Genomic DNA, 13,623 nt, shown 5'->3' on the forward strand with positions numbered 1-13,623 from the left:
GGTACTGGCACTTTGAAACTTTGCTCATCGCAGTTACGCAAAATGCAAACGGGGGGGCGTTTGGAAAAGGGTTTGCTAAAGCACTTTGCTCCTCATGACCGCAGGCTGGGGACCCTGGCGGGAAGGGCTGGCCGTGCAGAGCAGACGGGCCCCTCCCCCAGACCCCACAGCACACAGGGCGCTCGGGGCTGCTGAGGAGTCGCGTCCACACAGACTGGTTTAATCTGGGGGCCTGGGACCGTTGCCCCTGGGAGCACACGAGCCACTTGCAGGATAGCGGATGGCCCCCCGGGCGCGTCCAGCGCGGGACCAGAGGGAGGAGGAGCCACTCAGTCCACGCAGAAGCATCGGGGCCAGTGAGAGGCTCTCAGAGAGCCTTCCTGGGACCCCCGCCCCGCCCCTGCTCCCAGAGCCCCCGCCACTGCCTCCCCAGTGTCCTGACCACAACCGGAAGAGCCTGCTGTCAATGGGGGGGGGGCTGTCCTGGGGTGTCTGGACTCCTGTCCCACCGTCTAGCATCTCTTGACGGCACTTCCCAACTTGGAGAGGGAAAGGCTGGCTCTGGTGCCCAGAGGAACGTGTCTTCCACGGAGCGAGGAAAACACCAGGGTAAGGAATCCACACAGGTGGCGCCACCGCAGACAGGAGATCTGGTCCGGGCGCTGCCGCTGAGACCGGCCCATGCAAACACAAACGAGACACCAGCAGCTGGCATGACTTTAATGGGGGTGGGGCGCAGGGCCCCCCGCTCGGCCTTGGGCCGCACAAACGAGACACCAGCAGCTGGGGGTGGGGCGCAAGGCCGCCCCGCTCAGCCTTGGGCCCCAGCTCTGGCCCTCATGGACTTGTCAATCCACTTGAGGAAGTTGGTGACCTTGGTGTAGATGCCGTACTTCCCTTTCCGCGCGCATCCTTCTCCCCAGCTGACGATGCCAGTGACGAAGTAGGTGTCCTTGAACCGGGTGACGTGGGGGCCCCCGCTGTCCCCCTGACAGGCATCCTCGGGGTTCGTGTCATAGCCGGCGCAGAACATGTTCTGGGTGATGGTGAAGCTGCTGGACAGCTTGCACGTGTTCCTGTCCACGTAGGGCACCTCCAGCATCTTGAGGATGGCGGATGGCCGGCCCTTCTCGTGAGTCTTCCCGAACCCGCTCACGATGCCCGTCTTCTGCGCCATGAGTGTGGACTCGGCCCAGTCCTTCTGGGGCAGACAGGCGGGGGCCACATTCCTGCGGAAGGTGATGGGCGTCCTCAGCCTGATGACAGCGATGTCGAAGTCATAGGTCTCCCGGACAAACTTGTTGTGCTTGATGATCACGTCCACCTCGTGCGCCACCTCGTTGCCCTCCTCGATGCCCGTGTCCCGTTCACCTGGGAGATGGTGAGGACATAGTGGCGTTCAGCTCGGGGTGGGCCGTGCACTTATACGTGCACGGTGCTTTTGAGAGTAGCGGTTATTTTTTTTTTATATTAAAAAAATGGAACATGGTCACTAGAGACTCTGAAAGATAAAATCGTAACGAGGCAAATAAAGATGACTTTCAGTTTCACTCCCCAGGGGCGACCGCCAGCCGCACTTTTAAGTGTGGCCAGTACTTCGGGTGGATACTTTCTGAGCCTGTGCCGCGCGGCAGGGGCACCTGGGGGCGGAAGGCTCTGTGCCTGACCGGCTGGCCACGCTGTCCAGACGGCTGCCTGGCACCGGGACGGTGTCCGGTCAGAACTGGGACGTGCTGAGTGTCAGCATCAGATTTGTCATGAGAACACAGACTCAGAATATCTCGTTCTAGTTCAGAACTGATTACGCGTTGAAACGATAATATTTTGGATATACTGGACTAAGACATATTGCTAAAATTAATTTCATCTATAAACTTTGAAGCTGCCTAATAGGAAATGGAACTAGAAAATTAAAAAGCACATGGATGGCCTGCATGTGTGGCTTGCGGTGGATCTTTGCTGAACTGGTCTAGAGTCTGGAGGAGAAGGACGGACGTCACAAAACAGCCCCGCATACGCAAACACGAGCAGCAGATGCTCTGTGCTCGGAGGGCTCCGGAAACCTTCCCAGAGGAAGGGGCCCTGAGGGGAGGCTCGCTGCGCTGGGCCTGGACACAGACGGCAAGGGGGAGGACCGGCCCTACCCCTGCCCCCCGCTTTCCCCTTCTCCGTCCTCCCTCGCCTGTGACCCCCCCCACCCGCACCCCCATGGGGTTCGGCGTGTTAACTAGTGTCTCCGAGTGTGGCGCACTTACCTACCCTCACCTTGAATCTCTTGGCCTGGTGCAGACAGTGCGCTGCAGTGAGGATGTGGTACTCGCTCAGGATGGTGCCGCCGCAAAACCCCTCATTCTCTTCGTTGATGAGCAGGGCCTGTGGGGAGCACGCAGGAGTCCCCCCCGAGGTTGGGACTGACCTCTGGGCTCCCCTCCCCATCGGGAACGCAAGGCCCAGGGCAGCGCCGGCCTGGCCTGCACACCTGCCCGCAGCGCGACCCCTCCTTTTCTTATGTGTCCCGTGGGGCGTGGTGCCAGCGCGCGCTCGGAGACCTCACCGTGGGGCTCACGGCCGGGCCGCAGCCCCTCCCCAGGTCCTCCCCCCGCTGCTCTGCGGAAACTGCAGCTTTGGGTGGCTCCTTCCCACAGAGCAGCCAAATGGTCCACCCAACAGACGTCTGCAGGGGCGCCGCTAGTGCCTGGCACCTGAGGGGCTTCTGGCTCGCTTCAACTTTCTGCTCCTGGACCCCAGACTCCTTCTTCAGGGAGCCGTCCTGTCCCTTCCAGAGCTGTCACAGCACTCTACAGTGTCACCCGTAGAAAAACGATCGTCGTTGTTGATAACCTTTGCCAGCTACATGGCTACGGATTAGCGCACAGACCAGGCGGGCGCCAGTGTTTGGGGAGAAGCTTCTGGTATCTGGGACGGCCCTCCCCCGACGGCCCACAGATGCCACCACTCAAGGGCAAATCCCTTGGAATCCACGGGGCTCCCCCTGTGGGCAGCTTTCTCCCCGACAGGATTTGAGAGTGAGGGCATCGCCCCAGGGAGTGAGCGCTGGCAGGCCCAGGCGGCCCTGCAGCCCTCGTGTCCCTTCTTCCCCAGAGAACCGGGCTGCAAATCTGGAAATGGCGCACTTTTTCCTTTTTATCTAGAGAGTTCCAGCACGTGGCTGGCTCATGCCGGTTGGGGAACAACAAGGTTCCAAGTCTGAAAGCGTTCCTGAAGACCTTGGTGACCGGCACAAAGTAGCAGGGCCAAGGGGCGTCAGTCTTCCCCAGACCTGGACCCTGACTCCTCTCCTACACGTGATGGCGAGGCCGCTGGACTGGGAGAGCAGGGCTCTTGCGTCCCCTGGAGAGGATCCCGCCGCCCAGGTCCCCGCCGCACCACCCCCCCATCCTGTCTGTCTGTGGGGGGCCTTCCAAAGCCCCCCGAGCTCCACGCAGGCCCGGGGCCACTGAGCTCCCGCCGGAGCCACATCGGTGGCGCTCGCTCAGCACACACCAACCCCGTGGTGACCACACGAGCGCATGCTCCCCTCTGGGCCCCTGATAACGTAGGGCTGGGAGGTGGGGCAGGTGAAGAAATGCGTAAAGGGTGGTGGTGGCTCTGGAGGGTCTGTTGTTGGCTTTGGGTACTAAGCATTTCACTCCCAGATTCGCCAGAGACAGCAGGCGCCACCCAGTCAAACCGAATCAGATAAGCATCCAATGGCTTCTAGCACCAACCCCTGTTGTCTTTGGGACACATTACAGTAAAAGTTGTTCATTGTTTGTCTGAAACTCAACTCCAAGCATGAGACCTGTGTTACTTGTTCATCTGGAAACCTCCGTCCAAACCAACGACCAGAGAGCGTGGATTGCAAACAGGTGGATGTACTTCTCCCCAGATTGCTACCCGCCTCGTTAGCACTGACCAAATCAGAGATGAGACCGAGGGACAGAGTGTCAGCCTGCCGGTCGGAGGGGCAAACAGAGGGCTGGCCCCCATCAGGCAGCCACTCCGCCCGCTGGCCTGAGCCTGCAGCCCGCGCTGGGTTCCGGGGCTCCTCTCCTTTCTGTCTGTCCTTCATGGACACACACATGGGATTGGACGTTGGGTGGGGAGGGACAGGGCCCACTTCTCACCTCAGGCACGCTCTGCCCCAGAGCCAGCAGGGAGTCCCCACCGCCCACCGGCACGGCCAGGCCCGCTCCGCAGTCACCTGCCAGGGACACTCGCCATCTGGGCAGTTCTGCCCACCCACGATCCGGATCAGGTTGCTTGAGTCCTCCACGGGGCTGGCCTCCGTCTTGTTGAAGGGCTGCAGGTACAGAGGGCTGTCGGTGGGAGGCAGGTCTTCAGGGTGCTGGTCCTGCACGTCTGCTTCAGAGGCTTCAGAGGGACCCTCACCGCCATGGGCGGTCTCGGCTGACCTCCTCCTGCGCGTCGGAGTGTGTTTCCCACAGGGGAAAGGCCCTGAAAGAACACGGGCCGGCCTCAGTGAGCAGGACCCCCTCCCCCCGCCCTTCACCCCCCCCAATGGAACTGTCCGCCCGGCCCACAGGAGGAGGGAATAGGGAGGAACGTGCTGGTAACAGAGGTCCCGCCCCAGGTGATGCCACAGCTGTTGGTTGGGCGGGGGCCGGCTTTGAGGAGCGCTTGGGGCCACCGTGAGAAGCAGAGGAAGCTAAGAGAGAGAGCACAGTGGCCTCTCAGTGCTCCAGCCCAGGCAGGCCCTTCCGCAGAGAAGAGTGGTTGGACCGGAGCAGCGAGGACCCCGTCCCCTTGCTGGGCCCTGCCCTCTGTGAACCTCTAGGCCAGACTCAGGGCCCGGCTTTTGTCACAGAACATCACGGAACATCACGGAAAAGGAAGCCTGAGGGCTGTCACTTGGGGCCCGTGTGGTCTGTTCTCAGGGTCCTCGGCTCCCCCTTTGGCTCCTGCACCCTCCCCCCCCCCCCCCAAGTCCACGGCCCAGACACAGTCAGGCCTCGCTGCCCCGGACATGCTCCAACTCCGGGGCAACAGGACGTGCCGTGATCACGACCATTTCGTGGCTCCTCAGGGTCTGCCACGAGCCCGGCGCTGGGCAGAGCGCCCCCCACCCCCAAGTCCCTCAACGTCTGCACCTCCCCCGGGGAGTCAGGCAGCGTCACTGGCCCGTTTCTCAGGCGGCTCACAGGGCCTGCGGTCCCGCTCCGGCCCACGCGCCTCCTACCGGTGGAGACGCAGGATTTGCCGTCATCCGCGAGGACGTAGCCGCTGGCACAGGCGCACACCACGGAGCCCTGCTCCTCACTGCAGAACTGGTCACAGTCACCGTTGTCCAGGCTGCAGGCTTTCCGCATGGCTGCGGGGACACGTGTAGGCCCTCAGGACTGGCCGGGGACACCGAGGCCGCAGGCAGCCGGGAGGTGGGACAGCAGCACCAGGGCAGATCCACCCACTGTCAGCCTGCCCCCCTTCCCCGCTGCAGCAGAGGGGTGGCCACTGCACGGAACCGCGCGAGTGGGACGGGCCCCTGGAGCAGGCTGGGGGCCAGGGGCTCTGTGTGCAGGCTTGTCCCTGCCCTGTGGCTCCCTCACCACATGGGGCCAGCGTGCTGTCTGCCGGGCCCTGGGCGCCCAGACCCGCTCCCCCCCGCCACGGGCCCCATGTTCAGCCCTAAGAGGGGCACGTGCCTCCCCCCACAGCCCCACGACCAGTGTGTGCCGGCTGGCACGAGGAAGGGCTCTGGGGCCACGGGCCAGGCGGAGCACAGCAGCATGGCCACGGGCCGGTCCACTGAGGCTGGAGGGTTGCCTTCGGAATAAAGGGTCTGGAACTGGTCTGGAACTGGTCTGGGAGACTGGGGTCCGGGCCCCGGCGAGGCAGCAGCAGAGACGGGCCGAGTGCTTTCTGTCACCAGCCGTGTGATTTGGGCAAGTGCTTTAAACCCTATGGGCCTCTGTTTCCTCACTTGTAAAGTGGTGGAGGCCACACCGCCTCCCAGGTCATGTGCAGCTCCTGACACAGTGAGACCGTGGCTGGTTTCCTGGGCCTTCCAGGCCAGGTTGAGCACATCCCCCATGGCTCAGGGGCTCCGATTCTGCCAGAATTGCCCACTGTCGCCAGCACACGCTCAACATGTGACCGCACACTGACAGCAGCGGCATCACCAAGACAATTTACGTACATTCTGCCCCTGGGGTTCTGATGAATAAATAATTACAGTGAGAGGATCACCGTTAGTGAAACTTTAGAAAACGCCCAACGGCTCTGGTTCAGCCAGATGGGGAGCAGGAGAGGATGCTCTGGGCTGCGGGAGGGATGACGCGGGACCGAGATCCCCGTCGGGGACGGTCCCACAGTGATCCCAGCTCTGAGCACGTCCTAAAGGTTACGAATTAAGTAATCTGAAAGAAATGTGTATCTTTTTTCTTAATGAAAACTGGCCTAATCTGAATCTAATTTTTATTTTAAAAAATTAATGGCCATACTCACCATGTTAGGAAAACTCTTAGTGACTTTTCCCTGTAGAATTCACTAAATGTATCAGATTTGTATAATTGGACAATTGCGGACATTCGGAATTGACATCTGCACTGACAAACCCAAGTGGCCGATTCAGAGCCGCTGCCGGGGCCACAAGGAATTTAAGAAGATGGGTAGCACCACCCCAGGTCTCCGTGTTCCTGGCCACACGCTCTGTGGCTGCAGCCCCCTCAGAGGAACACAGAAGGCTGTGTGTCTCTCATTGTATCTAAAACCCAGTGGATTGTAGGACACACTTTCACTTTGTTTTTGCTGTTCCTACAATGGCACAGCACAAGGGAACACAGACTCTACCTCGGAAGGAACCCGAGATGTTTTCCTTAGGGGTTTCAGCTTCTTCCCTCGTTCCTGACCCTTCAGGCGACCCTGACCCGAAGGTACACCAAGAAAAGGAACTCACACAATTCACAGTTTTTGCCTTCGTATCCTTCCAAGCAGGTGCACGTGTATCCCCCGAGGCTGTCCATGCATTTGCCCTGGTTCTGGCAAGGGTTGCTTTCACACTGGTCTCCATCTGCAAAGACAGGGTTTGGGGACCTGAAGCTTGCAGGCAGCTGCCGTCATCAAGGAAATGGCTTTGCTATGTTGATCTTGGCACACATAGTTCAGGTCACTTGAACAAGCTTGAGGCTCTTCCTGTCTCCCTGTAAACATTTCTCCCGGCTGGACTTCATTTTACCCCCAGCCTTTGCGCTCTGTGTACGTGATGCTCTTATCTAACTGGGTTATTGATAAGCTTTTCTCTTTCTGCTAAAATGTTTGACTGCCTGTTTTCAACAGTGAGGAGCTCTGGGCTGGTGGCCAGGTGGGACCAGCTGGAAGAAGGGAGGATGGGCGGCCGCCCGGCACCTGTTTCTAGGCTGGACAGCGACAAGACAGGTGTCCGGGCGCCTCTTCCCAAATGGTCTGGAGGTAGAGCAGGAGTGTGGAGGCTGCTGGCCAGCACTGACAGGGGCCTCACACTCCTCGGTGCGTTTGGACAATCTGATCTAGAGGCAGGCCCAACTGCCATTTGGGGAAATTTAAAGAATGTTAGCAGAATGAAACACGAGTCATGATTGATACCATTTCACAAGCTGTGGACGTTCCGTCTTATTAGAAGACCTGATCTTTGTTTCTACCTAATACCTTGGATTTAAAAAATGATGAGACAGGTTGATGCTCCAGTAAGGCGAGCTGATGAAATCCACGTTCAAGTAACAAAACCGGAACCATGACATTTACCCCCCAAATAATCCCACAGTAACTACTGGGGAAACACACGGAGAGGGAGAGTCTTAGGTGAGGAAGCTATAAGCAGGAGCAGAAGGGAAATTCAGGAAGAATTGTCAAAATTGAAATGCCTTCTCCCCCATTTCAGTGTCCGAATGAGCCCCAGTCAGTATTAAAATAGAAACCATCTCACCTTTGTATTTATTCCAGAATTCAGTCTAAAAGGGAAAAAAGATTTTAAAATACATTAGGGAAAACACAGACATTTCACACTGAGGACAACCATAACCTCGTCACTCAACCTCAGTAGATGCTGTCCCAAACGGGGCCTTTCCTGGTCCGAATTGCTCTAACACTATGGAGTCTGACAGGGAAATGTTCAGATCTGCGTCTGTACAGATGCGGCTTCGATTGTCTCAGATGCACCATCTCTGTTGAATATCGAGCATTTATTTTTAATCTAACCACCGAGAAATGGATTGTACCAAGAATGGTCTGCTCTCTTTGCTACCCCCAAGCTGATCAATGAATGGTTTTAAGTTAAATACCAAAGATTCAATAAGGGATCAGATGCTTGGTGGTTAACCATGTTAAACTGAAAAAATGGTTAATTGGTAATTAGTTAAAATAGGACACGAAGACCCTATATTACACTAGAAAATGTTCAGTCTTAGAACTTGTTTGCTGTGTTCAGTAGTTTGAACAGGGTACCCCCTGCCCCCTGCCCCCACTGCCAATTCAGGTGCAACCTCAGAACGTGGCTTTAACTGGAAATAGGGTCTTTGCAGATGTAACCAAGGTATGCATCACGAAGAGACCACACGGGCTTAGGGTGGACCTGAAACCAGTGGCAGTGCCATCAGGAGAGACGGAAAGTGCTCAAGAGCCACGCGTGGAAGCAGAGCAGAGACCTGAGTGATGGGCCTGCAAGGCTGGCAATGCCCAGAAGCCGGGAGAGGGCACGGAGCACATCCCCCTGAGACCACTGATAGAGGAAGCTTTCCACTTTCGTGTCGGCGGGCGTGCTTCCGGGTGCCCAGGGAAGCTGCACTGTACCGTGTTCCGAGGTCAGCATGACTGGGCAGAACCTCTGAGCAGGGGCTGTGTTTCCACCCCCAGCACACACTGTACATCCCTTTATTAGCAACTAACCTACATTTCAGACTAGAGAGTAAAAATCTCCCTACTGCCACCTGGCACATACTGAAAGCGTAAGACAAGGTTTGGAATTTTCTGGAATGCTCTTCATCATGATGGCTTGTACTTCTTGATGTAGCAAGAAACACGTATGACCCTGTTTCCTGCTCCTTCCCTGGAGCTCTCTGCTTCCGGAAGACCATGCATCCCAGCAGCGGCCCTCTCCTGGGCTCTGTATTCTAGAAGTTTTGTACATCTGTGTTGACACCTTCTTTGACTGGGACTTGCGGCTGCCAGGACTGTGGGAGAGTGAGTCCCGTCGTTGCCAGGCCCCCAGCTTGTGCTTAGTTACAGAAGCCCCAGGACACGGATATGCTGTCTCTTTACAGTTCGCTGAAGACATGATCACACAGCAAAACTACTTCGGTGTGCAGTTCTGTGAAATCCGACACACAGATTTGGATACGCACCTCCACTGCCCCCTACATTCACAGCCCCCGATGGCCGCACCCCTGGCGCCACCACAGCCGTGACCTCCGAGAGGGTCATACAGATGCACCGACGCCCTCGTGAGACTAGCTTCATCCAGATGATGCCTCTGACCCTCGTTGAAGTCACCACGTGCATCAGTCGTTTGTTTATGTTGTGGAGTAGAATTCCACCATGCCGTGGCTTGTGGGTCCCTGCACCAAGCGGGGACAAGGGCGAGAGTTTGGGGCAATCCAGGTTTTCGTGTGAAAGGAGTGGTAATTTCTCCAGGGTAAGCACTCAGGGGTGGGGCCCAGGCTACCCGCACCTGCACCACGCTGGCCGTGTCCCTGGTTCCAGTTCTGCACGTATACAGTGGTGTCTCCTCATGGCTGGAGTCTGCACTTCTGTGCCAGCTGAGGATGTCGGGTGGCTCCTGTGCACATTTGCACTTCATGTGCTCTCGGGAAGGTCTGTTCTCGCTTCCGCCCATTATAGTTATCACTTATTTCTTTTCTTTTTTTTTTTTTTTGATTTTTTTTTTTAACGTTTATTTATTTTTGAGACAGAGAGAGACAGAGCATGAACGGGGGAGGGGCAGAGAGAGAGGGAGACACAGAATCGGAAACAGGCTCCAGGCTCTGAGCCATCAGCCCAGAGCCCGACGCGGGGCTCGAACTCACGGACCATGAGATCGTGACCTGAGCCGAAGTCGGACGCTTAACCGACTGAGCCACCCAGGCACCCCTATTTTCTTCTACTGAGTTGTGAGAGTTCTTTACACATCTGAGTACAGGCCCTTTGTCAGATGCGTGATTTGTGAATATTTTTTTAGTTAATAGCTTGTATTTTTAGTCTTCCGTGTCTTTCACAGAGCAAGTTTTCAATTTGGAATAGGTCCAATCTTTTTAAGTTTGTGTATTTATTTTGAGGTACAGAGAACATGAGCAGGGGAGGGAGGGGGAGAGAGAGAGAGAGAGAGAGAGAGAGAGAGAGAGAATCCTAAGCAGGCTCCACACCACCAACACAGAGTTCAACATTGTGCTCGAACCTGAGCTGAAACCAAGAGTCAGACACTTAACCAGCTGAGCCCCCCAGGCGTCCCTGGAATAAGTCCAATTTACTCACTTTCTCCTTCATGGGTTATGGTTTCAATGTTGTGTCTAAGAATTTTTGCCCAACTTCATGACATGACAATTCTCTCCTTAAAGTTCTATGTTTTACCTTTAGATCCTCGATCCATTTTGAGTTGACTTTTGTACAGTTGTGAGACTGAGGTCAAAGCGGACCTTGTGTGTGTGGAGATGTGCCGATGTCCCCAAACCATTAGTGGAAAAAGACACTTCTTCCTTCGCTGACTCACTTATGAACCTTTGTTTGTATCAATTGGCCATATTTCTGTGGGCCTGTTTATGGACCTTCTGGTGTGTCCCGTGGATCTAAGCACCTGTCCCCTTACCAGCAGCACACGCGAATGCCCCTGTGGTTAGTGAAGCTTTGCAGTGAGTCCTTAAATTGGGCGGCGTGATTCCTCTTTCTCGAAATGGTTCCAGCTACTCTCATTTCTTTGCTTTTCCATATTTCCAGTTGTGGAGTTGGCTCATGGGATGTTGCTGGCGACGCACCAACTCCGGGTGTAGCTCTTGGGTGCCCGATGTCAAGTACAGCAGTGGCCGTGGATTTGGGTGAAGACTGTGTGGGCTCCGTGTCCCCGTGTGCCGCCCAGCCCGGGGAGGTGCAGTGAGGTCGTGAATAATTTTTAAAGTGAACACCATATGTTTTAGAGTTGATTTAATAAAGCCTCTGGAAGTTCTCATGACCCTCCTAATGGACTGGGCCCCGCCCCACCCTCAGTCTCCCCACCAGAAGTATTCCCTGTCTCAGCCCCGCACACCCGGGGTACCCAGGTATGCCCTGGGCTCCCGGCAGGGGCGAGGTCAGCCTCCACCGAGGGGTGCACCCATCACAGGGCGCCTGTGCGCCAGCCCTTACCGTCTTGGTGGTGTCCTCGAAGACCTCGCGGGCCTCCTCAAACGAGCACGTCTCCTCCATACACTCTCTCTCCAGGTTCCCTTTCTTCATTTCTTCCCAAAACGAGTTGGCCCTGCGGACCCTCCCCAGGACGCTGCTGGCATGCTCCGGGGGAAGGAACACTAGCAGACAGGCAGGGACACCAAGCGGAGAGGGCCTCAGCTGCCTGCCTGCCCTTCCCCATCCTGCGGCGTCCGCTCACCCCCGCGCTGCAAAAGGCCCCTTGCTCGCGCCCCGAGCCAGCCCAGGACGGGACCCCGCCTGTTCCAGGCCCCGGGCTTCCCTCCGTGTGCAAGTCCGCTCGCTCCTTCCCCTTGCCGCCTCCTGGGGCCTCACTGGCAGCTCCGCGCTGGCCCCCCAAGCCCTCCCTGGACTCTCGCTTCCCAGAGGTCCTGGGGCCACCCTCCTGTGCCCTGCCCGGCCCCCACCCTTCCCGCTCTCAGCTCTCCGAAAGGGTGAGCTGTGGCGCTGTTATGATCATGCTCTACGACCAAAATAGGCTTTTCATCAAGGCCCAGGACCACACACGAAAACATAGCTTTGAAGAAACAGTTCTTATTACAAAGTTTTGTACTTGATTTCTGTTCTGCTTCACTTAAGAATCCCCCTGAATTGATTTGCGGCTCTCAGATGAATCCCCACCCGCCCGCTGAATGGTCTTGGATCCGAGCATCTCGGAACCCCTCCTCTGGCTGCGCCCGCCCTGCCCTCTCTCCACCGTGCACCGGGACCCCCAGACCCTCCTCCACCTGCGCCCACGTCTCCAGCTGCGCTCTCGGTGTCTCACCACCTTCTCTCTCTCCACCGTGGACCAGGACCCCCGACTCCTCCTCAGCCCCACACCCGCTCTCTGCCTTCCTTCTTGCCTCGCCCTCCAAGTTGCTCTTCCTGGTTGCGACCTGCATTCTGAGCTCCGCCCCCACCCTTGATGGTTAGCCCTCAGCTCCCCACGTGCAGGACTCGACTTGGAACCCGGGAGCCAGGCGGTCTCGATTCAGATACAGTTCACTTGCCCACTATCGGCAGGTGAGGATTACGACGTGTGTGTCTCAATGTTCAGGTTGGTACACACTAGGTGTTGCTATACACTAGGTTTCTCTCTTCTCACAGCCTCCCCGTCCCCCACACACCAGGTGCCCTCTGCCTGCCCCACGGGCCCTGTCCACCCCCCTCCATCCAGGACGCAAACAGCTGCCGGGCCCCTGCCCACCCCCAGGCCCTGCTCCTCTGGCCTCCTCTGGCCTTTCTGGAAGTTGCAGAAGCCCCCCTCTGTCCAGCCTTCAATCAGGCAGTCCCTTCCCCTGGCCAAGCTGGCTTAAGGGTGGAGGCACCGGCTTGAACCTCATTCTCTTTAGGCCCTGGAAGCTCCTCCCTGCCTGTGACCGCCCCCCCCCCCCCCCGCCCCCACCACTGGGCTCGCTCTGGCCGTGGAGGGGCACTTCTCTCCATCTCTCTTGGTCTCTCCCTCTTTCCCTGTTCACGGCTTCTGTGTGTGACCCGGCCTGCCATCTGGCTCCCCACCCACAGGGAAGGAGGCCACCAGGCCCAGCCATATCACGCCAGGAGATGGGCACCCACTCTCCACCCTGTGGAGGTGTGAGGGCAGCACCCTGGTTCCCACTGTCCCCCCTCTTCCCTGGGGGTCACCTCTGTAGTCTGTAGGGCGAGGGCACTTACCACTGTCCCCCAGGAGCAGGAGGCAGGTCAGCGAGGCGCTGAGCAGGACAAGGCACCGTGGGCCCGCCATGGTGTGGCCAAGAACGGCGTGTCTGTCCCTCCGTGACAGGCCTCCAGGGCAAGGTTCACGCACCCTGGCCCCGGGCGGCTGGTCGACCTTCTTTTATCACCGCCTCCTGATTGGAGCCTGGGCCGCTGAGGGGCCGGGGGCCAGTGACCTCGCGGGGGCAGGGCCACCCTGCAGATGCAGCCCCGGGGCGGCTGGGGTGGCCCTGGCATCATTGGGCACTCGGTCTGAGGGGCCAGCCATGGGCACAGGGAGTTCTTAGGAGAACAAAGGTGTCATTTTATAGTTTGCAGATGTTGCGTCTGTAGTCATTCTGTCCTTCCAGCCACGTTGTGGCTGCGGTCATTTTGTCTTTCCAGCCACGTTGTGTCTGTGGTCATTCTGTCCTTCCAGCCATGCTAAGAGCTGAGTGTTCAGTCCCATCTTTTCTCCAGGACAGACTCTTAGGTCTACAGTAGGTGTCAGCCCAGGGCTGTCTGGGGCGCATATGGGATTTGGACCCAGGGCTGTCGGCC

The 13,623-nt window shown here is 57.6% G+C and overlaps 1 protein-coding gene across 1 annotated transcript; it reads right to left on the reverse strand.

The window, feature by feature from the left end:
* Positions 1-705: 705 nt before the first annotated feature.
* On the reverse strand, positions 706-13,190 carry F10 (coagulation factor X). Its single transcript, XM_060636652.2, has 8 exons — positions 13,042-13,190; positions 11,326-11,486; positions 7,922-7,946; positions 6,917-7,030; positions 5,201-5,332; positions 4,205-4,458; positions 2,256-2,373; positions 706-1,371 (listed from the first exon to the last, which is right to left on the reverse strand). Exons 1-8 carry the CDS (start codon positions 13,109-13,111, stop codon positions 812-814), a joined length of 1,434 nt encoding a protein of 477 aa, XP_060492635.1. The 5' UTR covers positions 13,112-13,190; the 3' UTR covers positions 706-811.
* Between the last annotated feature and the right edge of the window lie 433 nt (positions 13,191-13,623).

The sequence above is a fragment of the Panthera onca genome, chromosome A1, assembly GCF_046562875.1.
Source record: "Panthera onca isolate mPanOnc1 chromosome A1, mPanOnc1 haplotype 2, whole genome shotgun sequence".
Taxonomy (NCBI): Eukaryota; Metazoa; Chordata; class Mammalia; order Carnivora; family Felidae; genus Panthera; species Panthera onca.